Genomic DNA, 25,347 nt, shown 5'->3' with positions numbered 1-25,347 from the left:
GAAAATATATAAAGAAGTAATTAAATAATAGCTAAATAAGTATTTTACTATAAAATAACTATTAAATATTACATTTTTAGACGAAGAAGATAAGTTAAAATAAAGGCTTCTAATTAGTTAGATATCGTTAAATTACTTTTAAATTATATACGCTAAAACTTAAATTAATATTAAATAGCTTTCTTAGTAAAATACTAAATTTATAAAATTATATCGAGGTTTTAAATGATAATAGCGAGGCTTAAGATAACGTAATATAATCTTAAAAGTAGTTATCGAGTATATAAGTAAGGGCTATATCTTCGATAGACTCTATAAGATATTATCATTAAGTATTAAGTCGCTAAGTAATCGAGTTATAAATATAAAAAGATAAGATCTTATTATATATCTAGAAGACTTTAAATAAATTTAATTCATTTAAAAATATAAAGTTTAAGATTTATCGTATTATATATTAGTTTAATTATTCTAGCTAAATATATATAACTTAGTATATACTCGCGTTAGATAATATATATACTTATCGATCTTATTTCTTTATTATATTCTCGCTATTAATATAAGAAGATAAATATATTAATTAATAACCTTCGATTTTATTATTAGATATATTCTTATCTACTATATCGACGTTATAAGATAAAAATTTGATATTAAAATATCTTATCGATTTAGCTATCTTCTTCTCTTTCTACTTTATAACCTCTTATACTTAAATATCTATTATATTCTAATATACGATTTAACGATAAGTATCTTAAAGTCTTAATAAAATAGTAAGAGTAAGGTTAAAGTTTTCGGTTTTAAGTATATACTAATAAATCTACTCGCGTAAAGTATTATAAATTATATTATATTAAGAGCTTTTATTCTTATTAATATTTAACGCGTTTAGAGTATAAGAATTATAATTTATATTAATAATCTTCTAATCGTAGAACTTTATTATAGCTAGCGTTAAATATTCATTAAGATTATAAAATAATTACTTCGATATATATATATATATATATTAATTAAACTATCTTTCTTTCTCTTTAATCTTAAATACTTCTAAATTAATATATAGATCTTATAGCTAATCGACTATAATATAATCGCCTTTCTATTTATAAATCTAATAACTATTCTAAATATCTCGCTATTTAAATATTTCTTTATAAATAATAGATATATAGATAGTTAATAGCGCGATTTTAAAAGCCTTATTATTTTTTATTAAAAGAGTTATTAATATTTATTCTATTAAAGAATTTAATTTAACGATTAATTATTTTATCGTAAAGCTATATCTATTATAACTCGATTCGTTAATTAGTAATACTCTTATTATATATCTAATAGTCTCGAAATAGAGACGTTTCGTCTTTCGAATTTAATGCTATATATAGATATTAATAAATATTAACTATAATTATAATCTCGATTTCTCGATCTAAATATATAAATTTTAATATTATTTTAATTATCTTAATAGTATAAAGATACTATATATTAATACTAATAGCGATATAAGCTAAGATTTTAATATAAATTTAAATAATAAAGTATAAGTAGATATCGATATAGGCGTAAATCTAAATGTTATAATTGTTAAGCTTTAAATAGTTATTAACGAATTAGACGAAATTAGACTTTAATAACCTTTATTTTCTTTAATAGTAATTCGTCTACTTATCTTATCGAGTAACTCTCTTAAAATCTATTTTCTTTAGAGCTACCGCGATATAATTTCTATTAATAAAATCTTTTCGATTTTAATATATATATATATATATTAGTCTAATATTGAAGTTTATAGTTATCGAGTTCTCGATAATAGCTCTAAGCTTCTTTTATAGCTTTTAATTCTAAATTACTAAATTATCTAGTTTATACTTACGCCTTATATCGTAAATAATTTAAAAGCGTCTAAGCTAACGCTTTATAATATTAAACTCTACTTTATATAGATTACGTAGAATCTTTATATCTAATATTATTCCTTTATAGAAAAAAGCTATTAAAAACTCGCTATTGGTTACTTTAAGTATATTATTATAGAACTAAGAATTCTTTTACTTTATATTCTATTTTATAAGATTATATTTAAAAGTAGAAAGAGAGTATGTCAAGGAAATGGATGACTGGGTTATGAATTCATGGTGGTGTAAAAAGATGTTCATTATTCTATGTGCCTGCAGGGCAGATATGTGCGGTGCCAAGCCACGCTAGGCCCAATTGGCTAGTGGCTCTGGAGGAGGCCTTGGCGTACCGTGACAACATGCCCGCAAAGAATGAAAAAAAGACACGTCCTCGTGGCTGCATCCCTGGATAGCTACATTGAGCATGAGCCGTCCATATATCCATGCACCTATCCTTGGCCTATAGCCTCCATATCCTTCGCGAATCGAGTGTAACCGAGCGGAGAGGCGAAAGCGAGAAGAGAGGTGAGAAAGGTGGCGAAAACTGGTGTATTGCTGAGGCGAGGGGAAGGTTCTCCGCAAATATGCATAGTGGCCTGGTGTGGGATTATGGAGAGTGTGCCCGCTTGAATAGGACTGCTGTGGTTCGTGCTCTTGTTCTTCTCCATAGTCTTCTCCGTAAATTTCTCCGCAGTTTTCTCCACATTTGCCTGTTGCAATGGCCTATGCTCTTGTTCCTGCTTTGATAGCTGTGCCGGCTTTGGCATTATGACTGACTGCTTTTGCTGTGGCTGCAGTGGGTTGAAATACTTATCGAATGCCTGGCGAAGCATTACTTGAAGCGCTGGTAGAAGGATATTCGTGAAGGAGTGATTTTGCTCTGCCGTGAAGCCGCGAATTATCTGGCTGTTGGAAGACATGATGTAATGTCAAATGGCCTAATGAAAGGATTGACTGATTGGCTGATTTGCGTAGACTGAATCTAGCTGCGTAGCAGAAGCGCGGGGGGCTGACTGTCGGTATATTGTGACTACTGGTCGAGTGACGATATAGACGACTTGAAAGAGGACCTGGGTTAGGTGTGGCTATCAATTGTCAAGGAAATGGATGACTGGGTCATGAATTCATGGTGGTGTAAAAAGATGTTCATTATTCTATGTGCCTGCAGGGCAGATATGTGCGGTGCCAAGCCACGCTAGGCCCAATTGGCTGGTGGCTCTGGAGGAGGCCTTGGCGTACCGTGACAGAGTAGATAGTATATAAATCGCTTTACTTATTAATCTAAAAAAATTTTTTTATTATTTAATATTTATTATTATTTTTTTTTTTTTTAAAACCGCTACGCTAATCTGTTAGAGGGAAACGAAAAAATATCCCGACAGGACTCCCGTCCTGGAAACACACACTCGTCCTGCGCTAGACATTGCAGGACGCCAAAAAAATACCACCCGGACTGTTGGAGGACGCGATCGGTACCGGAAACCGCTAATGCGGGAATTTTCCACGTGGCACGAGAACCGAGAATGGTTTTGGTTTTGGAGGGCGTGGGCGGCTGTTCTGATCGTGTCGTGTTTTTGTTTGGCGGGGGATTAATTTGGGAGGGGGGGGAAATGGGGGAAGGCAGGGTGGGATGGGCTGCGGGCTTGCGGCCGGTAAGGTGGCCGGTAGGACTACCGGGTTGGATGGTCTTGGGAAGGTTCCGGGTGTGGGGGAGGGGGGGGAAAGGGTCATTGCTAGATTGGTTGGTTGTTTGGGTGTGTATTATTTTGGGACCGTGACGGAGCCGATAAGTCGGGATTGAGAGGGTGAGGGTTTGCTTATTTGGGGGTGGGGGTTGAGAATGACATTGTAGCATAGCTGGCGAGGATCGACATAAGCGGCATTTTTAGATTGTGCTGCTAACGCAGGTACGTGATGTTGATCCTTGAATGGAGGGGCCCGGAGGGGGGGGGAAGATTAAGCGAGCGCGAAATGGGAAAACCAGGCAATGTTTTACAATCTTAAACCCTTTTTTTTTAGATTTCCAAGACAGTGAGGACTGAGGGTTAGGAGGACGATGCCTGTGACGTCCGCATTGATGGTCAGGTGGGAAATGAGTGGGGGGTGGGACGGTAGAGGGGTATAAGTACATTGTACGCTACCTGCGTGGAATGGCCTTTTCTTATGAGATGAGCAATAAGCGAGTCAGAGTAGCGACAAAGGTGATTAGCCGGACATTCTGGTTACTATCGTGGATCTAGCTTTCATCGAGCCTAGCAGAAAAGGTGATTTGTGAGTCAGGGCAGCCTTGGTCTTATATCCACATTCTGCTCACCGAGTCCCCCTGCTGTTCTCTGTATTGTGAATGACTTCTATTCCTCTTCAGGCCAATGCTGACATGCATGTCTGAAGGTCCAGACAGTCGGATGCCAAGCACAGGACTCTTCTTCTACGCGAAGTTCCTGGGCATCTTGTCTTGCTGTTATCTGGCTAGGTGTCCGTCTAGCTATGCCGTCCGTCCCCTTCCTTCTCGAACATCCTCGTCGCCTCTGCTTACATGTTCCCCTCTTCAGAAAGGAGGTCGAGAGACCTCAGCATCAGCTGACAGTTGCATCGATTGCCAGACTTGGGAGTCGGTCGAAAACGCAATTGGATGGGTGGCGGTGTGCCGTGGAGAGACATGAACAGATTGCTTTGGGGCAAAAGATTGCTGGGTCTGAGGTTGAGATGAAGAAGTGGCTCGATGGGGTTGAGAAGAAGATTGGAGGAAGTGGGAAGTAGTAAAATGAGGGAGTAAGGCAGGAAGGGGTCTGGAATTAGTATAGACGAATGGAAGATAAAGATGAGAGTTCGCATCGTGGATTTGTGTTTTTCGATGTAGCATTTCGATATCCTTGTGCTGGAATAGGTCAAGTCTTGACTGTGCTGATTGTGAGCATTGAAGCCTGCTGGTACCTAAGGAGCCTCTAAGAGCAGAGGTTCCTGGGGCAAGTGACTAAAATCTCCCTTGGCCATCCATGATTTCTTTCTGCGAACCGGGGCTCTGAGGGCCGAACTGGTATGGATGTTTAGCCTCACACGATGTAGCTTGGATCAATCTTCATACATTTTGATCTCGAAGACTGTTCAGCTCAGCGCCCTGCAACTCCACGATGGCAACATTCGATCCGGTCAGAACATCTTCCATTCCAAGTAATTTTGGTCTCGAGATTTCGAGTTGCATTTTACCCCAGACTTGATGGCGCAACACGTCGGTGGTGACTGCCCAAATGAGTCGCTGATATCGAAGGATGGAAGCCTATGAATAGCAACAGGACCGAGATCGACTACTAGATCGCAAGTAGTGGTCGCGGCCGTAGTAGCGGGTAGCGAGGCCTTTGGTTGGCGGGCGAATTACTCGGCAGCCTGGGCAGAGCTTTGGCTAGGTTTAGCATTGTCGTTTCGTCTTGATCTCTGAGTTTCCACTTCTCCTGCGCACTTTCGAAATATGGCTTCTCTTTCATCCATTGAGACCAATTCTCGACCACCTCCAGAGCGTGGTGCCGAGAAGTTTCGACCATTCATCGGGTATTGTGTTCTAATTCTGCATGGACCAGAGTTTCGACTTCGAGGCTTGCATATAGTAAATGGTCCGCAAGTTCCAGAGCTATGGATTGTAGGGACTGAGCAGGAGTCCTGGAACCTGGGTAGGAAGAGCGAGGTTCATTTCTATCAAGGCCCATTTTTGTAGCTTCTGGGCCGTTTCGAAACGGTCGATGCCTGCTAGTAAGGGTTTTGTTTCTATCACTCGTTCGATCGAGATTTCGAAGAACGTCCAGATGCTTTCCGAGCCGGATATGAGTCTGAAGTGACATAGAATACGAGTCAGTGAGCGGATCCGTATGATGATATCCAGAACGCAGTTTTGACAGCATGGGCGGAGCGATTCTGAACTTCGAGGCTTGCAGGTGAGGTATCGGTCTGACAATTGGTGAGCCATGGATTGATTGACAAAGAGAATCCAAGCGGGAACGATATGGCCGTGCTTGCTCAGATGTTCGCTGGTATTGGGCACTTTCAGCTGAAAAGAAAAACCGACAGGTACACTCAAACGGAATTTTGTCCAACCCAGGGTCAGACATCCATAATCAGCAATCTACATATCGACTTTTGTCATGAATAGTCTGGGCGAGTATGAAAGCCAGGGACGTAAAGGAGGTTATAGTCCCCTATCGGTGAGTAGGGCTATTGATCTTGACATAGTTAAACGAAGGTGAATGCGAATGCCGCGATATTGTTGGCCCTGCTTGCTGCAGATTCACTGTGTATTGTAGCCACTTCTCAGCTGAAAAAAAATGCAAAGGTACATTTCAAACGGAACCAGCGTCCGCCTTCCACATCGACGATTATAGCCCGCCTAAGTAGTGGTGTATGATTTCAATACATAGTCCATAATCTTCTCTTCAACTTCAATAGATATGCTCTTAGGTATAGGCCGCTTCGCGAGGCCGGCTTCTCTCGTCGCTTCTTTCGCTTCTTTCACCTTAGGGGACCCTTTTTCCTCCTAAGCGAGCGAGTCGGAATGCCGCTGAATGTATGTATGTATTTATGTAAGTCTATAGGTAAGATTTTAGCGTCAAGCTTGACTTCAGCCTTACGCCATACCGAATACTCCTTGACGTCTTCTGACGAATGATGGAAAAGATGCAAGTTCCAGGTTGCGTCCATCTATGCCAGGCTAATGCAGACTACACTACTGCACGAAACGGGGTCCGGGCGAGATCCGAGAAATTAAAATCCTTGGGGGCTGGATAGGGATGGTTGTCCGGGGGCCGGTTCCAATCGCATAATTGATTGAGTGGTTGACAACCAGCGGGGAAGCAGGTAGGAGAAGCCGAAGGGTATAAGGCTACCGGGTAAGGCTTTTCGGCTGGAGAAGGAGTGCCACACCTGGTTTCCGGACCTTCTGGAAGCCTTTCTCCCTCATGTGGATCCTGCACTTTTCACGGAGTCTGGTTCTCGAGCGAAGGATTTCGCTTAGTCCGCCAGTCCGTTTATGCGCTGCTGCAACTCGGGAACTACGTAGCTCGCATTTCGCTAATTTCACGTGAGGGTGATGGATTCAGTCTTCTTGTTGTTGGTGTAAGTAAGGACGTACAAATTGTTGATTTGCAATCCGTCGAAATCCAAGTCCCCTGAGGGATTTGAGGGCCCCATGTCTTTCTCTATTTGTCAATGTTGCGAACGTTTGGCTAATCCTAAGAACGGCACTCTGTGGTTTCAGGATCAAGGCATTCTTTTATGCAGCCAATTGAGTGTTTATTCTGCGACTTTTTAGAACTGAGATTGATGTTTGGTGTGAGAAACGTAGATGCTGGTCGGTCACTAGCCCAGGTACATGCTGGGTACATGCGGTTGATTTGGAATATGGTTGACATCAAGCATTCTGAGCCTATCAGTTGTATAAAGTCCTCGCTTTCTCTTTATATTTCAGATTTAGCCTGATTCCAAGGCGGCAGTTTGCATTCTCAAGGGAGAAGAGTTCGCTTAATCCGATCAATAAATGTCTGCTCTGTTGAGATCTAAGCGATGTCTGACAAATATGAACTTTAAACTGCTTACTGACAGCAGATGCATCCTGTCGTTCTTTGAATATGCAAGATAGGACTTCAGACGCTCGGACACTTTGCCCATATGAAGTCCTCGAATGTGTTTCGACGTTTGAAAAACTGCCTGATCCCTGCTTCGTGTCAGGCGGCGAATGGTGAAGGTAGTGTGTTTGATGGAAGCGAGAAAAGAGGCGGGAGGGTACAAGTACTTTGTACATACCACCCGCTGGGAATGGCTTCGTTGGTGTACACGTTTAAGGAATTGGTGAAAGAGGCGACAAGGTTGGGTCAATCTGACGTCCACCGAGAGGTCAGCTCTCAATCTAGCAGGTCCTAAAATTATTCGTTTGAGCCTGCTCTTCCTACATGAACTAGTTCTTAGATGCTTCTTTTCTTGCATTTCTCGTCACATCACTACAATTGTTCTTACCAGAAGATCTAGGGCTATAGAACTCAAATCCAACGCCCAGCACCTGGGGCAATCCTTTCTAGCATCCGACCCGACGCTCTCTACTTGAGGAGCAAATTAGCGATAGTGTGGGTTTTCTCCCGTCCAAACCCTCTCGGTTCCTCTCTGCTGATGAATGGTTCCACTAGTATGGACGCCGAGAAGCCTCCGCCTCCGCCTCAGCTGACAGTCACAACGCTTGCCAGACTCGGGAGTCAAACAAAAGCACAGTTGAAGGCATGGCGACACACCACGCAGAGACACGAGCAGATTGCGTTGGCAAGAGAGAGGTCAGGGTCGAAGGTCAAGACAACAAAGTGGCTCGAAGACGTTGAGAAGAAGATTGAAGGGATTAGCACGAAATGATTGACAGGGGGATAGATGAAGGAGAGTGGGACGACAGTGGATGAGCCTGGTCGCCGAAAATAGATACTCGACTTCAGCCACGCATTCTTACATGATGACTCAGTCTGAACAAAAGATCATATATTGTTGTAGTAACGCCAAAGCGAAATAGAATGAGAAGGAAAAGGATAACGCCATGCAATGGGATTAGATGACGGCAATGATGCTTTTTGTTTGAATGATTTGGGATTCTACCGGGACGCTAACAAGAAAGATAACGTGGATGGTAATGGTGGATTTGGCGACGCCGATCGAGACGGTAAGGGATCAAAAGCTACTGCTGATAGGGACGCTGTGCAAATGTTCCTGAAGGAGCTATGTCGCGCAACTTTCCGCCCCACTTGGAATGGAACCAGTGAGACCGATGAACCTTGCAGATTTGATCATGTAGACAAACAACCTTGGATTTAAGGAGTCCATTTAGATCATCGTCGGCAGCTTTGCCAATACAGCACGACCCTACTCCTTCCTATCTGTCAGCGTCCACATCCCTTCTCTGCCGTCCCCAAACGCATTCGTAGGGACGGAGGCCCAAATACTGATCGTATGCTCGACGCAGCTGAGCTTCCTGACCCAATGAGTGAATGCAGATTCGATTACGAGATCAAAGACCTCACGCGGTAGTACCGACTATGATACCAGTCCGCAGATGGATAATGAATCGATGTGACGATCCTCCATCAGAAAATACCCTGGGCTCTTAGCTTACCCACTCCCGCGTCATTCCGCACCAGAAACCCCTCCAACCCCGCGCCTATACAGCCAACCCCTTCCAACCTCAATCTCATCCACATACACAACAAACCTCGCCTCTTCAAACCGGTTCTGCTCATACATATACAACGGCAGCTTCGCCAGAGCCAGGATTAAGTACCTGTACTCAAAAGTGGGCTGGACCGTGAGGTAGGAAGAGTCCCACCGTAGGAAAGTGCGAGATGAGTGATCTTCGACGACTCCGGGTCCGTCAATTCGGGCGTATTGAGGCCACGGTGCCAGGGATAGTACGCCTGCGTAGATGGTGTGGAAGACGGCATCGATCTCTAGCGGTCTTCCTAGTAAGCTAACTTCGATGTTCAGATTCGTTATGTCCGGTTTCCCAGTACTGAGGGTGGTAAAGTTGTTGATTGTGGTGGTGAGGTTGGCTAGTCGTAGTTTTGGTAATGATCTCTGTGTGGGAAGTGCAAGCCCGAGAGACATTTCGGTAGAATTACCAGTGGCGATGCCCAAGGAAGATCCGCCAAGAATTGACACATAGCCTAATTTGAGCCGCGGCCTACTCTCATCTGGAACCCAGTACACAGTCAATACGCACGCTCTAAACCCATGGGCCGAGGTCTCGCGGATGGCGATGTAGAGGCCCCAGATCGCATGGCGGTACTGCAAGGTTGAAGGGTTCTGGCTAGCGTGGATGCGGATAGTGACATCTCCGTAGCTGGAAAGGGAGTATATTGCTTCCCATTTCAATTCTGGAGTCCAGCCTTTGGTCGAAAGGTCTGCTAAAGCTAGCAGGGTGTTCATGTAGGCGGATTCTTTGTCGAGGAACTCGTTGGCGAATTTGATGTCGTACGTGAATCGTGGGTCTACAATCGTTGATGTGAGAGTGTTGTTTGGGCTGGGTGGAGTATCGGATGCAGCTGTGGATGAACTTTGTGGAGGAGGTGAGAGTTGTGCTTCGTCGATGAGATGCGGAAGAGGGATGATGGCGTCTGAATGCACTGTGGCCAAGGCAAGGAGGCTTACCCGAAGGAAGAGTAGCATATTGCGCTGTATGAGCTTGCGAAGTTGAAAGGAAGGGCAGAAATTTTGGAGAGATTCTGCGAAGGAATTTCTGCTGGGTTTCCGTACATAATGCTCCAAAAATGCAGCTGTGCTGTCCGGTTGACAGCGGCTTCACGGTCGAAAATGGGAAGAGGATCCAGACTAGACGTGTCAAAAGCGTACTGGATCACTGCCTCTAATTGTGGCGATGTAGAAAAGTGAAACATGTTTCCGCTGAAATGGTAGGACTCTTGACTAGCAGAAGCGTTGCGCGACAAGCGATTAGCGAGCGGGTCGTAACTCGATCCGACGATCCTCTTCTGGAGGTAAGATCTCAGTCTCATTGACTAGAAGCGCCTACATGCGACAAGAGACGTATGAATGGTTAGGACAGCCACGCTCGTCCTCAGTCCGAAGGACTGTCGAACATATAGCACTTTGAGCTGCTACACCTCGAATCTATTTGGCGATCTATGGAGACAGTCGTGAACGAAATGACCGGAAGCTTTCGAGATAATGCGGTTACTGGCACCATACGGCGAAAAGTCGACGCTTATCTTGAGCGGTCAGAACAAAGACGGATGGGGTCTGCAGGAAAGGCCGGCACTGGAGCTTGGGTTGGACGTCAGGTGGTTGGTCTTGGCACTGGGCTCGGTCTTCTCTTACTGCTTTCATTGTTGCCTACACCTGGAGTTGCGGTGGAGGCAAGGGTCTCCATGCGAGTCCCAAGGATCTTTGGCTTGCTTCAATCTCCTGGTACGATCAATTACAGACTTCCACGTGGTCTCAATTGTAGTCCGCCTGAACACGCTAGAGGCTAGAGCGTCCATTGGTCTTGAGTTTGCTTTGCTGAGACGGGTGTCTCATGCTCAAAACTGGCGTTGCTGGTTCAACAGCGTTGGAATTGTGAGAGAAGGGACCCGTCTAGGGATCTTGTCAATAGGTGAGGAGTTTTAGTGATTGTGGATAGTATCTGTCTCGATGACGGCTTCCACAGCATTCCGGTACACTTTGCGCCCGAGTTCCACCACCAGAACATCCATGAAGATCTGTTCAAGCTCTGTGTCCGTAGAGGTTGTCATGTCCACTCCCGTTCGCTCAAATTTTCGTGGGGATTGAGGCGCGGCATTGTCAGTGCCACTTTTGCGCCAAGCCGTGTGGAAATGCATCGACGGGCTCAAATGCGTGCCAAGACCGTTCATTTTCCGGGAAGAAGGAGTTCTGCGCTCAAGAACCCGACTGGCGTTTTCCAGAGGATCTGCGGAGGCTATCTTCAGAAGGCTTCAAGCTTGATGTCATCTCAGTCGTCAGACTGGGTATTTCTATACTATGATTGGTGCCGCGCCGGACTGCCAAGAGGGTAGATTTCTCGGACGCACGAGTAGAAAGTCCTCTCAGATAGCTCCGGATTGGCGTTAACATGACCGGCGGCAAATGTTTTGCGAGGTGCATGACAGCGACGCCATCTTCTGCTCCGTGGGGTGGGTCACGATCTTATTGGGTGCGGTGTTCCACCCCGCTAGTCTGAGCCAGTCTCCAAAGGGAAGGTAGGCTGCCAGGCTGCATAAAGCTAATCTGACATCCGTCTCCTATCAGGTCATTCGTGGGGGAATAAATTCATTATCAGTCGGAAATGAAAGGGTAAGTTGCTACAATGTAGCGACGGCTCTTGGTGCGATACGGAGTTATGAAGCAACCCTTCACCGATACACAAATATGAAGCCCGCCGTTATGCCTATCTGTTCCCCGCTATGCGCGTGATCGATGCTTGATGAGAAGACTATGCCTTTTGAGAGCAATGAGGTACATCAATCATTCTTTTTCCGATAACCTTAGTGGCTTTCAAAGCCTTAGTGCATTCTCATTGCGGCAGTCCCGAGAGGTTTCTATCTGGACTGCACACCTACTGTCGTATGGATGTCTTCGGCTGGCGATACGATCCGAAGAACTATAAAATTTATTGACATCTGTCAGGCCAAATAAAGGTATGATCGATGCCGCTTGAGCACAAAGCCATGATACGTGATTGCTGTCAGACATCCTTTGATCAAAGATCTTGTCAGACGCTCTGTGGTACGTTCGAACCATTGCAATGGAGAGAGCGTCTGCGGTATGACAGCATTAGTTTTCACGTGGCCTGGTGGCTCTGCAACCCCGGTTTGCTGGTCTGCTCTTGCTCAGTACGAGACCATGCACCATAGAGGGACCTTCGGGCCAGCGATGTCAATTAAGGCTCAAGAGCCCCCACGTCTCGGCTTCCCCAACTTTCGCAACACCAAGTTCAGACCCTGTCTTTTGCTGTAATCAGCACCCGCAGATCTGTTCAGGATGTCTGATACTCTGTAGTTTATTAGGGCTTTCTCATTCGCAGAGTACAGAGATGAGTAGAAAGTGAGCAATTGGCTTTCTGGTCCCGAGTATGACAATGCGCTGCATGCCGTCCCATGAGATTGACTATTTCCAACGTAGAACCTCGGGTTGCGTCGTCGCACCCTGTTGAGCGATTGCATTGTCGTTTGCGCTGAACCCCACAATCACTTTCCCCGTGCTAGAATTCCAAATCAACTGGCTTCAAATGCCTATGACTGATCACCCCTTCGAGCTCGCACTTCAGTACAGAAGAGTTTGCATTAGGTGTTTGTCGAAGATCTATCTGAAAGTAGCGTAGTCTAAGCTTTTGACAATCATGCGATATACGCAAATCTTCGGCGACCACCGAATGCAGGAATTACATCTGTTGATGATCGACCTTCTTCAGCAGCGAAGACTTTATCGTACTTGAGAGATGATATCTAATCAACGGCATACCCGAATCTAGAGGACGTCGGTAGCTCCGGCGTCGTATTCCCAGTTTATGGCGGTGTTTTGCAAGCGGCGGAGTATCCCTTTAGTAGACAGACTGGGAGCCCCGTATCCTTTGTACTGGAGTGATAACAAAGGTGTCTCTCCGGAGGGACCGCGACTAGGTGAAAAATGGGGGACTGTTCCATGTGCGCAACGGGTAGATCTTTTGCACTACTGCAGGACTATCGTCCGCTACTAGCCACTAAAGGTCTCAAGTCCCGGAATCCCTGACGTATGGCACCACATTAAAATCGCAGCCCGCCCCACCTGTTAGCGGCTAGGGCAGGACTTAGCGGTCGAAATGTTGCTTAGAGTTATGGGTAAAATTAGCGCCCTGGGGTATGATGCATGTTTGACATGTATAATAAGCACGGAAGCTCAGCTCAGGGACCCCTCCAGTCGTTGGAGAGATTGAGTACCGACAGGAATCGAAGTCTGGGGGCCAAAATTCGATTAGGGAACCGCTGCAGGACTCAAGCGTCGGTATAGCTCGCTCGAGATTTGATTGCTTGATTGTCCCAGCATTGCGAGCGAACTCTGTGATCACGGCGAGAAATCCCGGTAATCATATAATATCCTCTTACCTCCTTGAAGGCTTTCTGATTAGATCCAATAGACCTAGGTATTCGAGAGCGTCATTGGGAGGTCAAGCCTTCAGTACTATCAGATTCAGCTGTCTCCGCACACCAAAAGAGTTTCTCGCCCCAGATTTACCACCAGAAGCCAGAGTCCACCGCCTGCACCAATGCTGTTCGTCTAACAACCCAGAACTCCGTCTTCCGTCCCTGCTGACCGTTATGCGTTCATAGTCAAGATACTCGCACATCCAGAGTGACAGCAGAAAGCCTCGCTAGCCAGGGAGGGCGATCAACAGCACAACTTTACAGATGGCAAAAAGTGGCACAGACGCATGAGCAAGCGGCGATGGGACAGCCGACTTCCAGATCGAAGAAAAAGACAAAGAAACGATTGAGGAAGCTTGAAGAGAAGATTGACGGACAGCGAAACTGATGAAACGTTGGTAGAACAGGAAGGACGAGACGGAGGATGGGCGTTGAAAGGTTGAGACGGGCACATGACCAAAGCTAGATAATATAATGTTATGCTTCGAGTGATTTGATTGAGGAGTTGAGGTATATGATAGAGCTTAATGTCAGATCATAGAAACCCGGGTGCCCTTGAAGCATGTCAATCGAACGCTCATTATCATCGTTCATCAAATGTATGAAAAGTGTCTTCCCAATACATCCATGGATATATTTGTGGCCGCGCATGATGATTCTCCTGGCGATGGCCGCTTTATCAGTCTTCGGGCTTGGGATGTTCGGAGGCCGCGAAAATCTTGGCTTCTGGTCTACGAGCAGGCGGGATCAGTACCTAAGCTGCTCGTTGCGAGGCAGATTGACCATGCAGCTGATTCGGACAGAATGTGGTTCATCTCCAAGAGAAGCCATCGAGATCCATGGATGAACAACATCGACTGCCGCGTCTCCAGGACTGCTCCTGCTTCTCCCGAGTCTGGTGGATAGACACGCTCGATGAGGCGCATGACGGGTACATGAGACATAAGGGCGGCGAGCGATGAGGAGACGTCGCCGACGGCGCGCGGCACCATCGTGGTCTTGGCAGCCCTCAGCCCTATGAGGTTGGTATGAATCCCTTGAACACTTGCCCATGTACGAGTGCCACGCGTCCATCAATGTCAGAATTCTTCACTTCGTTGGATGGGTATGGATCCTCCATTCGGTACTCCCAACTCCTGCTATTTGCTTCTCCACCAGTGTCACGCGTTATGCGAATCACACAGCCAGTCCATACTGTCCATTCCTGATCGTTCTTCTCTCTTCACACAAAGCCACGCATCTTGAACTTCGTGCAAAGCATGCTATCGAGTATAAAGCTGTTCTCAGTCTTCTTGATGCCGTGGGTTGGTGGATATGGATGAGTCACATTTGATAGCTGTTCCTCCTTCGCCACGTGTCTGCTCTCTCATACAAACAGGCTCGGGGTCCAAGTCCGAGTCCAGCGCTACTAGCTTTATTCTGATCTTATCTTCTCAAGTATCCGATGTGACATCGACCGCTGCCGACGTTGCATTTGCTGTTTTAGCACTGGAAAAAGCACAAGGAGAGGAAGGAGCATCCGAACGCATCCGGCCTTTGGGAATCCTAGGTATTGTGTCCAATCATCTAGTCAAGGAACTCGTTGAGTTTATCTTCGTTGTCTGGAAGTCTTTTTGTCGATGGATCCTTGGAGATCATTGTTGTTCTGTACTCCCTTCTCGTGAGCGTTAGCTGGTTTCAAGAGGTGTCTGCAAGCAGGAAAATTCGCGCTCCTTGCTATTGATATCGGATATGTGGCAACATCAATCCACAAGCATAAGGCTGCCTGCATGCGCTAATGAAATATTCGTTGCGCAGCTTCCAAATTCGGCTGATCGACGCATTATCTGGCAGAAGACTATCCCTTTGTGGAGAGATTGGGAACTTTCATTGGCTGAACGCTTTGGCGCACCGCGCAAAGGCTCACGAGCCCGTGTCGACCTGCCCCATACCAACTGCGTGATTTACATCCGTCATGACGCCCCAGCGGGGTTGAGATGGTGGCCTTACGGCGTTTCTCCAGGCTTTCTTAAGAAGTTTTGTTTCCTTGACAGCCCCTGAGGGTGGCAATTTTTCTAGCTCTCATCTCACGGAACCATACCTCACATTGGCTTCGCTTTATGCTCCTTTCCTGGTTAACCTTCGCTGCGAAATGAACTCTACAGCATTGCCTAAATTGCCTCGCTGAAGCAGCGATCTATGTGAGTTTTCTTGTCTGCCCACGCTGGACCATTCCCGTTGATGGTCTCCCCTTAATCATAGAAGCATCGCTAACAAACCTCGTTCGCATCAGTCAAGCTTCCCTGAATACATCTCATTGGTCAATTGAACGAAAGGCGATGCTGGAGCTACCGGTTGTCAGGCATCCATCCCAATCTCGTTTAGTTCGGAGAACACTCCGCAAGGCAGGAAGTGTTGCAAAAGCTCATGTGTACACTCCACAATGATGATGAGGGCCATCCACGCGGTGTAACCGCTTGGCAATTTCCGCCTGCTAGTTCGACTTTTTGCAATGGCAGAACCGCAAGCCAGGGCAGCTTGCCCTGAGCGATCTGCAGAGCCGTTGTGGCAAGCAGCTCTCATCAAAGATCCGGAATAGCGCTAAATGTGCAGTTTATTCTGCCTTTGATCCACCCCCCTTCCACATCGCACCCGACACGAACTGAACAACTTGGTGAGCCGACCAAAGTCTTATACGGTCAACACAATGGCGAAAGTCAAACTGAAAGCAGTGCTCATTGGCTGCTGACCATACACAGCCCACGAACGTGACCTGGGATTGGCTGGCAGCCTATCCACATGCCAAAGTCCTCCCGCAAGCCCCTCCACCTGCCAACGATCCTCGACGCTCTGCGAATGCAGACACCACCTCGAACTATCCCACGTCTTCGCATAGGAAAGCCGTCAACTGCCCTGAGACCCATTCTTTACCTACTACGATCAACTTCGTACATCAATATCTCAACGTTCCGTTGCATCTGGTCGGCGCCTTCACGCATCAGTTTCTACATCAGATCTCACGATCAACATAATTAGTCGCTCGCAGCGTGCTTCGAGCACTGCTTCGCATCTAAGCGTCGCTGGTTGCCAATTCCGTCATCGCTTCAATCAACGTAACGGTCCTTGTCCTTGTTGGGGTTGTCTGGTGCGGCCCAGCCCTCGCTCGATCATCGACATTGCGTTCAACCTCATATCTGTCAGTCACCAAGGACAAAGAGTCCCTTGAAATCATCAAAAATCATTTAGAAACGATGTAAGGCGCCTTGAGAGCCGAGATTAATGCGCTGGACTGATGCTCGTACGACAGGTTACCAGAAATTTCGCACAACCCAGAAGATGAGAACGAGTCACAGGAACATACCCCACATAGTTCAAAGCCCGAGCCTTCTCTATCACCGCGGTCAAAGATAGCCGAACCCGCCGAAGTGTGGCAATCCGAGTACAACGAGACACTCGAATTTCGTGGGTTGAAAGCTTTCAACGATGGTAGTGAGCCTGGCGTGTCATCTGCGAACCATGGATACGTCGGCATGGGTCTGTGTGCTGTCGAAAGCTGGGACTACGACATTGAAGAGATGGAGCGTTATGATTATAACACTGTGCCAGGGTACGGTGCCTTGTCACCCGGCCCAATGGACTACCAGACCGATCAGGGCGATGGTTCAATGAATGTCTCTCACGCCTCTCTGGAGTCAACCACCAGATCCACACCGTATCAACAAGGAATTAAAAGACCCACAAAGCCCTTCAAGGAGATTGGTGCACAATTTGAGCTAGGAAGCCCGACTGATCTTGGAATGTCGACGAACTGTATGAGCATTCCACTACCTCGTGTCGTCGTTTCGAGTGTCGACAATGAAAGTATGGGAGGTGGGAAAAAGTCCGGCGTACCTCAATTGTACGGCAATACATTGTCGACCGCAACTCCATTCGACGCAAAGTGGAACCTTGGCCAGAGTCTACACATGTCCGTAGCTTCAAGTGGAAGCAACAGCCAACTTCCAGATGTAAAGTGGAACATTCCAAACAACTACGAGATTGCTACGCAAGATCGACAACCTCCGGACACGGTGCTCGGTTGCATTGAACCCCAGCTTGGAACGCTCGCAGTGGAAAGTGTGAACGCCTTCCATGCTGATGCTGATTCAACCACAGCTAATGTTGCTGCTGTGTCTAACACCGACGAAAGCTTTGGTGTTAAAAGGCGTCCGCTTCCAAGAAACCCCTCTACGCTCCAGATACCAACCAAAACGCCACCAGGATCACAGCATTGGCAAAGCCCGTCCGGCAGCACCCTACCCCACTCAACGTTCCAGAATAGCATACAAACCCCAATGTATCCTACACCACCGTCGTCCTTTAGGGGGATAGCCGAGTACCATCAACTCGACAATATCTATGGCGGAGATGATCCAACCTCCACCCCAGCCACACCGCTTTGCGTCACTCCAACCGAGCTTTCACCTTCCGTTTCACCCTCGCCATCCTACCTGTCTGATGCGGACGACGGCGTCACCTGCTGTTCAATATGTCCCTATCGAATTTTTACAGGCACACCCGTAGCACAGAAGAACAGCCTACAGCGGCACATGCGTGACAATCATGACGGGAAGCCACGGCTCGAGTGTCTCGTGCGTGGATGCACCGTTTCCTTTGCTCCTGGTCGCAAGGACAATCTGAAAAAGCACATCAGAGCTACGCACCCAGACTACCCTTTGCCTGCTACATCAACGAAAAGGAAGCGAAAAGCTGATAGTGATTTTGAGTCCTAGTGAGCTGATGTTCGTATATTGGAATATGCAGAAGAGACCACACTACACCCTGTCTGTTTTATATGGTATGATGTCTACGGATTGATTGGGGCATGATTCATGTCTTTGAGATTTGAGCGGTGATACCCCTGACTGCTATATTGTAATAGATGTTCGATGCTACATCGTTACACATCAGCAATGTACGCATTAGTTCTATCATCATGGTGCAAGCAATTACCGACCGATAGCTCTGCGCACTCCCCCTCTTCTAACATGACGATAGTAGTATAATCACCTCGCAAGTTGCTCCTTTCAATCCTCACAAAACCGGCCGATTACCAGGATGACTGGACTCGTTGACTCAGGCAGAGGACTGGGAGGACTGACAGGACTCGGAGGACTCGGAGGACTGGAGCAGTGGCTATAAAGCTGCTGGACTGCCAGCCGAGGAAGTCCGTTCATCACTACGGACCATCATTCGATCTAGAGTAGTCCACCTCAACATTTTCGCTCTGATTCGGTCCTCAGCTATCACTACCAACGGACCTATCTCTTGCCCCAAGGACTAGCGACACCACCAGCACATCACATCTCCCTTTGCCAGGGTCTACTCTGCCACACACCGCCACCGCACCAATTTGATAAAAGAACAAAGCAATCATGCCGTTCGTCTCTCTTATCCCGTTTCCTCTTTCATGGATTCAGCTAACGTACATTACCCCAAAACAGGTGGCTGGGCAAAGAACCCGAGAAGCTACCCAAGCTATCCGCCGATACCCTCGCGCGCTATGGAGGGCAAAAGCATTCAGCGCTAGATGATTGGTACAGGACACCGCAGACGCATGAGCAGTTGGCGGTGAATGGGAGCTCGGCAAGGTCGGATCGCACGTGGGAACGGGAGCGGGAGATGGAGTGGCGCAGGGCGGAGGAGAGGAGGAGGAGGTGATGGTGGGTATGGGCATGGGGGCGTCGTGGGAGGGATTGCAAGGGTTGGGATGAATGATGATTGGGAGATAGACGATAAAGCCTCACGGCTGGGAGGCGGTTTGCGCAGATAGAGGATTACCCTGTCAATGCACGTTTGCTTGATCTGACTTGGAATCTGCCCGCTCAGTTTGATGATGTTAACTTCAATGCGTCGTTCGAGACTCCGTTGATTGCTATGGGCTCTGCATCTGTTGTTTGGTGCCGGCCTGGCTTGCCAATAAGGATCATCAATCCATGCCACCCAATCAGAAACAGATACAGAGAACTGCGCGTCACTCGCCCCTCGCTCCTAGCGAAAACCGGGTTCCACGTCACGGTCCACAGAAGCCAAAATCAACCTTGGCCTCTTGCACGGACCATTCACGGGGGAAAGGGCGGAAGAGGGGGTGGCAAACGGTGCACGTGGCTGTCGCGTGGATGTCCTGCAGGCTTAAATATAAAGTGGGAGGGTTGGATAAGCACGCTGAATCCTTCTGGCTACCATCCTTGAAACCTCTAGGGTATCAGCTCCATGCTGCCGATTTCTTTGTCGAGGCTCTGAATTCCGTGTCTTTTGGTCTGTCTGCCTCCAGCCTCGTGATATGGTTGGCCGGCTTTCGGAGTTCGGCAAATTTGGGAGGCCCGGTTGCGCTATTCGGGGCATGACAAGGGGTCTGGGGTCCTCGAAAGGACTTCACTAGTGGGCGGAATGACGTGGGTTCGAAAAGCTCAAGGCTGCATGAAAGGCTTGACGAAGGGTTTCGCGCCTAATGCAGGGACCTGCCGCGATGAAGGGTCGTGTTTCTGCGCTACCCGGGATGATGAATTCTAAGGAGCTTGGGACGCTTGGTGCTACCGTGGATTATGTGGGACCCCGTGCAATCGCAGGATTGGTTGACGGCATGGAAGCTCGGGCCAAGGTCGAGATGTGGATGGACCGATACGACAAGACTTCTTGTGAGGGTAGCAAAGAAGCACAGAAGAACTTGTAGTTTTTAGTCATTGTCACTCCACACAAGAACCCCTGCTGTATCTGGATGTAGCATTCTCCGGTCACCGATAAACTGAGTTGCTGACAATAGGAGGGAAAAGGCGCAAGAACATTTCAACAGCGGCTGAGAGACCCAGACGGCGTTTTATTATATCGCGCTCTGCTCTGGAAATCGGTCGTAAAAGATCATCCATTGACTTGTTGGTAGTGTGGGAACACGGCGGAGACACACGAGCAGGTGGCGCTTGGATGGGGAACGATGAGGCCAGCGAGGCCCTATGAGTATGGGACCGACCTAACGGTTTCGCTCTGCATTTTAGGGCATTGGATTTGTGACGATGCCGTATGACACATGCGAAGAATGCCGAATCTGAGCAGTCGGATGTCAAAATGTACGCCACTTCGAGTATGCAAGATAGTAAATTACTTCTCATTTCTTTCGCGCTCACAGTAGTGGTCAAAGGCTGATCGTAGGGAGTCTTGATCTTGTTGACGTGCCTTTTGCACTTCAAGAGCCTTGAGATATAGAGACTAGGCTAGTCTCCGCGAAGAACAAATCGAAGGGAGTTGCAAGCCTAAGTATCAAGGAGAGACGCCGGCGTCGTTGGCGCGGTCTTAGCGTAGCCCTATGGGTTGGCGGTCAAGGCTTTTCACCTCTCCACAAATGACGCCGACAAGCCCAACGAGTATATTGAATGGTGCTCCTTGGGATATAGGATATGATTGGTGACGCAGACACAAAAAAATTGGTTGCAACCTGAGAAGCCGGGCGTTGGCGCGGTCTTAGCGTAGCCCTACCCTTTTCACCTCCCACAAATGACGCCCCATGCGATATAGGTATGATTCGGTGAGCACTCTTGCCGGGACCATCTGGCCGGGTCTGGTATACAGCATTTGCACGCGTCCCATCACTTCAAGCAGGCTCAGAGGCTCGCTACCATCAGGGAATCAACCTGTAGAGCGGCAGTCATTTCCGATGGACAACTGCTGTCGATTCGTACCGACAGATGTACGTAGATCACCCTTGCTCTTTGTTTTTCCGCCGCACGTTGTGTCTCCCCTGAAGCAGCCTTCAGTGCGTCTTCACGTGTAGTATTTCTTGGATCAAGTCTTTCCTTTTTTGAAAAGTCAGGCGGTAAAGGGTGGTGCCGAAGTCGCTCCAGCCGTTATCTCAGGCGGTAAGGCAACGTTATGAGGAAAAAGAGATCAGATCGATGTTGAGGTCGTCTTGTTCTCCGAAAGGAGGTTGATCTTGCGATGGAAAGGTGTTGAGGGTAAGGATCGTGGCTGCAGTGGCGTATCATGAAGCTGAGACGTTGGAGCAGCTGGTTGTGCGGATTGTCATTCTCGGTACCGGCACAAAAAAAGTTGCTTCTTGAACCAACATTGGCATTGAAAATCAGGGCTCTTGAAGAACGCTCTACCTATTGTTTGGGGCGCAGAATGTTCTTGAAGCAGCCGCGGGCAGCTCCCCGCCTCTTTGTAAGCCCCGCAGAGCAGGAAGACGAGTATGGGCGGTTCGCTGCAGCGCTAATGCGGAAACACGTTTGTCGCAATCGTGAGGGGCGACGACTGCAACCCCTCATCACTCCATCACCAAGATGGGAAGCGATGAGTGCATGAAGGCAGGCTGAAGTTCTGGGTAGCCAATTGATTATCTGTGCGGCACCTAGCCTTGTTGAAAGCGCTTTTGGCTGCAGGAAGGTGGGCAGCTGCCTCAAACTGCTCCGATGCTGGGGTTACAATAGGGGTGATGGCCCCTCAATTTCCTGGAAGATATTTCTCTCTTCATCATCTGTGCATTTTGATGGTAGCATCAATCAGACTGTGATACTAGAACTCTTCAGTCCCCAAAGACGCTTTCTGTCCTTCGATGGACATCTGCCCACATTGCCGAACCTTCTCCACGCGATTTGGTAAGATCCTACGATTTTGACTCAAATAATGGCTTTTCAATTTCCGGCGCCACTGCTAGTATGGAATTCTTTGCAACGGTTCTCCTTGGCTTCACCGTCTGCCTCAATACGTTCCTTGGTCCATATGCTTGCGCTCGTCGGCTGTCGGGCCTGTCATCCGCTCGTTCACATGACCTTCTTGTCAATCGTATCGCCTTTCGATTGGTAGCCTCGCTTCGCTCGGGACCGATGCCGAGGACCCTTGGGCACCACGATATTGTTCAACCCTGAAATGCGCCTAGCATGAACCTGACATGAGGAAGAGGCCTAACCCTGAGGCCACTGGACTGATGCTCCACGCTGGGGCAAGGACCTGCATCGCCCTGACGTGCGCCAGTTGCATGGAGGCAGATCTGTACGTCCATACTTCTACACTCTCTTTTCATGTCTACGCTCGAATCGGACTGACCGATCCTGTAGCAGACATACCCTCTGTGAAGCAGGTCTCGTGGGCTCCCTCACATTAGCCCTCTACCGTGAACGAATGTAACGACCGAGGCTTACAAGACTTTTGTCTAATCTTTTGCGATTCCAGAATCCCATTGCCATCGGACTACGAGACTGCCCATACTATCACTGCTCTTAACTGTCTCACTTGAGAGTAGCAGAGGCTAGTGAGCTTCAGCCAATCACTTCGTCGACATTCAGTCCTCCCTGCTAGGATAGAATACCGTCGTTCCAACCTTTGCCCACCGTAAAACAAGGCAGCCAACCAGCACCTAGCGTCACAACGGAACGACTCCAGGCATTCCATCTTGAACCTGAATTCTGTTCAGTCACACACCAAGACACGGATTCGCCAAAGGGATTGTCGCTTTCACTTGTCAGTCAATTGAGCAAGCCGACAGCTGCCACTCCTAGTCTACTTCCGCTCATCTCCCACAGCTACTCGGTGCTTGCAAGCCTGCTCGAAACCGCTTTTAAGTCTTCCCAGTACCTCAATACAGTACAACTGTCCGTCTAGGTCCATCCTTTAACAACATGTTGCATTACAGTTCATTGCTATCTGTCACAATGAGTCCTAGTTGGAAAAAAATCATTTGGCTGATCTACAGTCTGAGTACTTAGCCAAATCTCACAACTCGAGAGCGACACTGAATTTTGAACCATAGCTTGCTCTATGATGACGACGAACCCTTAGCCATGACGTTCAACGAACGCAGCACCCATTTATCTCCAGTACACAATGCTCCCCTGTTGCCTCCAGGTCCAGAGGCCTATCCTCGTGAACTTTCCCCAATCACGGACCTAATTTCAACGGACACTGGGAGACAGAAGACTTCGGTGAATCATTGGAAAGTCTCAACCTCAGTGGCAATGAAGGCTTGTCCAACAGCGACATCTCTGATAGCACCTCTGGAAGAACCAACACCATCGGCATGGATGCTAATTCGTCACAATGTGTACCTGAGACGATCAGTTCTACGTTGAGCCCTGGATTTACCAATAATCGCATTTGTGAGTGTCCACCCACTCTTTTTCTCCAAATTCAAGCTTTCTGACAAGAGCACAGATCGAGCGCAGACCATTCATACTGCTTCCCAGACTTCCAACGCCGCCGAGTCCTCCTCATCTTGGAGGCAACCAGGTCATTGGTCTGAAGGAAGCTCTACCAATCTACAGCCTCCCATCTGGACTCCCCACAAGTCCTCCGCTACCACTTACAGCCAGTACTCCGAGAGCGCAGGGGGGATCGATACTTCAACACCTTGTGTAGAAGATTACGATTTGCGGCCAACGCCTGATGACAATGCTGCATCTATGCAAAGCTACAATGATCCACGAACCGGTATCTGGGCTCAAGAGGAGCCAACGATGGGCATGCGCCGTGGAAGTGGCATTAACTCCACGGTAACACGCCTACTACCACAAAACCTACAAGAAGTCTTCGCCAATGCCGACGCCGCAACACCTTTCGGTACCGAGTCTCAGTCTGACGAATGTGCTCTGTTTTTGAACGCGGCGTCTGGCGCTGATGGAGGAACAGGAATGGCAGCTTCTTCATTTTCACCGCTGTCAACAACTGGAGGTCCAGTACCACAAATTTTTCGACTTCCATCCAGTGGCCAATCAGGAGTCATGATCGTGATCAATGGTACAATGTACCTTGCAGATACCTCGGTTCAACGAACCCCAGGAGTCGAGTACTCTTTCCTCCCGCCCGGCAGCGACCTAAAATCTTCACCAAACATGGCACCTAGAATCCTGTTGGACAATCCACCCCTTCCAACCACGACCTTGCCACCTACTTTTACCATCAACCCTCCCGCCCCAGCTCCTTCCCCATCAGTCTCTGCTGATACATCAACTGCTGGCGTCGCAACGTGCACGTTTAGAGGGTGTGGAGCAAAATTCCACGGGGGCTCGAAAAAGGACTCGCTACGACGACACAAGCGTAATCGCCATGGTAACAAAACAAAACCCACATGTCCAGAATGCCACTTGGTCATCCAATCAGGTCGTCCAGACAATTTGATAAGGCATATCTTACGTCAACACTCAGGTCAGCCGCTGGCCGCATCGCTCAAGGTACGGACGAAGTAAACGGGCTCCAGAACCGCGGCTTCAAAAACCATGTCGCGAGCGACTTGTCACACGAACCCGCCGAGTGCCTCGTCTGTCACGCGGAAAGAAGATTAGGACTTACGGATTTTTTTATCATTCTCATTGCAACCTGTCCTTTGGGACTTGGTTCGGTGTTGCACATGAGAGATCTTACGGTGGCGGCCTCGGCGCGGTCAGAGCATCAGCAGCGTTCCAGCACTTGTTTTCACATAGCATGACACCCAACAGTCGACAATCTCTAGCAAGTGATGTTGATAGACTCTGATCACAAATCATACAATGAATCCTTTCACTTCGCTGTGCAAAATACTTCATCGTTTCTGCCATCTATACAGCACGCTGACTCTAGGGATCATAGGCTTGCCTTGAAGATCTCTGTCAGGAGGACTTCCCCATGACCCACTGAAGGACTGGCTCTGAATACCTCTTTAGGGGAATTGCCCTGGACCCGTCGTGAGGACTGTTGAGAGGAACGTCTCAGGGAGGACTGCGACATAAAAAACAACAATGTTTGCAGTCTTATTCGACTATTCTTCTACTTCAACGTCTACAAAGACCCGTGAACATCGTTCATCAGCATCCTCT

General features: G+C 47.7%; 9 protein-coding genes across 9 annotated transcripts; 6 read left to right on the top strand and 3 right to left on the bottom strand.

The window, feature by feature from the left end:
• Positions 1-2,356: 2,356 nt before the first annotated feature.
• Positions 2,357-2,827, bottom strand: HO173_009614 (uncharacterized protein; the record flags this gene model as incomplete). The annotated part of the gene is made up of 1 exon (XM_037311504.1): positions 2,357-2,827. One exon carries the CDS (start codon positions 2,825-2,827, stop codon positions 2,357-2,359), a length of 471 nt encoding a protein of 156 aa, XP_037161660.1.
• Positions 2,828-4,394: 1,567 nt separating this feature from the next.
• On the top strand, positions 4,395-4,667 carry HO173_009613 (uncharacterized protein; the record flags this gene model as incomplete). Its single annotated transcript, XM_037311503.1, has 2 exons — positions 4,395-4,399; positions 4,460-4,667. 2 exons carry the CDS (start codon positions 4,395-4,397, stop codon positions 4,665-4,667), a joined length of 213 nt encoding a protein of 70 aa, XP_037161659.1.
• Positions 4,668-4,986: 319 nt separating this feature from the next.
• On the bottom strand, positions 4,987-5,446 carry HO173_009612 (uncharacterized protein; the record flags this gene model as incomplete). Its single annotated transcript, XM_037311502.1, has 2 exons — positions 4,987-5,147; positions 5,284-5,446. 2 exons carry the CDS (start codon positions 5,444-5,446, stop codon positions 4,987-4,989), a joined length of 324 nt encoding a protein of 107 aa, XP_037161658.1.
• A 2,260-nt stretch (positions 5,447-7,706) lies between these two features.
• Positions 7,707-8,288, top strand: HO173_009611 (uncharacterized protein; the record flags this gene model as incomplete). Its single annotated transcript, XM_037311501.1, has 3 exons — positions 7,707-7,784; positions 7,917-8,011; positions 8,072-8,288. 3 exons carry the CDS (start codon positions 7,707-7,709, stop codon positions 8,286-8,288), a joined length of 390 nt encoding a protein of 129 aa, XP_037161657.1.
• A 759-nt stretch (positions 8,289-9,047) lies between these two features.
• On the bottom strand, positions 9,048-10,085 carry HO173_009610 (uncharacterized protein; the record flags this gene model as incomplete). Its single annotated transcript, XM_037311500.1, has 1 exon — positions 9,048-10,085. One exon carries the CDS (start codon positions 10,083-10,085, stop codon positions 9,048-9,050), a length of 1,038 nt encoding a protein of 345 aa, XP_037161656.1.
• Positions 10,086-14,866: 4,781 nt separating this feature from the next.
• On the top strand, positions 14,867-18,303 carry HO173_009609 (uncharacterized protein; the record flags this gene model as incomplete). The annotated part of the gene is made up of 4 exons (XM_037311499.1): positions 14,867-15,151; positions 16,291-16,512; positions 16,741-16,784; positions 16,839-18,303. 4 exons carry the CDS (start codon positions 14,867-14,869, stop codon positions 18,301-18,303), a joined length of 2,016 nt encoding a protein of 671 aa, XP_037161655.1.
• Positions 18,304-18,945: 642 nt separating this feature from the next.
• HO173_009608 (uncharacterized protein) lies at positions 18,946-19,231 on the top strand (the record flags this gene model as incomplete). The annotated part of the gene is made up of 2 exons (XM_037311498.1): positions 18,946-18,950; positions 19,015-19,231. The coding sequence occupies 2 exons, from the start codon at positions 18,946-18,948 to the stop codon at positions 19,229-19,231; spliced, it is 222 nt and encodes a 73-aa protein (XP_037161654.1).
• An 808-nt stretch (positions 19,232-20,039) lies between these two features.
• Positions 20,040-20,243, top strand: HO173_009607 (uncharacterized protein; the record flags this gene model as incomplete). Its single annotated transcript, XM_037311497.1, has 1 exon — positions 20,040-20,243. One exon carries the CDS (start codon positions 20,040-20,042, stop codon positions 20,241-20,243), a length of 204 nt encoding a protein of 67 aa, XP_037161653.1.
• Positions 20,244-23,576: 3,333 nt separating this feature from the next.
• On the top strand, positions 23,577-24,741 carry HO173_009606 (uncharacterized protein; the record flags this gene model as incomplete). Its single annotated transcript, XM_037311496.1, has 2 exons — positions 23,577-23,655; positions 23,711-24,741. 2 exons carry the CDS (start codon positions 23,577-23,579, stop codon positions 24,739-24,741), a joined length of 1,110 nt encoding a protein of 369 aa, XP_037161652.1.
• Between the last annotated feature and the right edge of the window lie 606 nt (positions 24,742-25,347).

Source organism: Letharia columbiana (assembly GCF_014066305.1).
Source record: "Letharia columbiana isolate WasteWater2 chromosome Unknown Sc0000041_s0, whole genome shotgun sequence".
NCBI classification, from domain to species: Eukaryota; Fungi; Ascomycota; class Lecanoromycetes; order Lecanorales; family Parmeliaceae; genus Letharia; species Letharia columbiana.
Note: the sequence above shows the minus strand (reverse complement) of the source record. Positions and strands in the feature narration are given on the sequence as shown.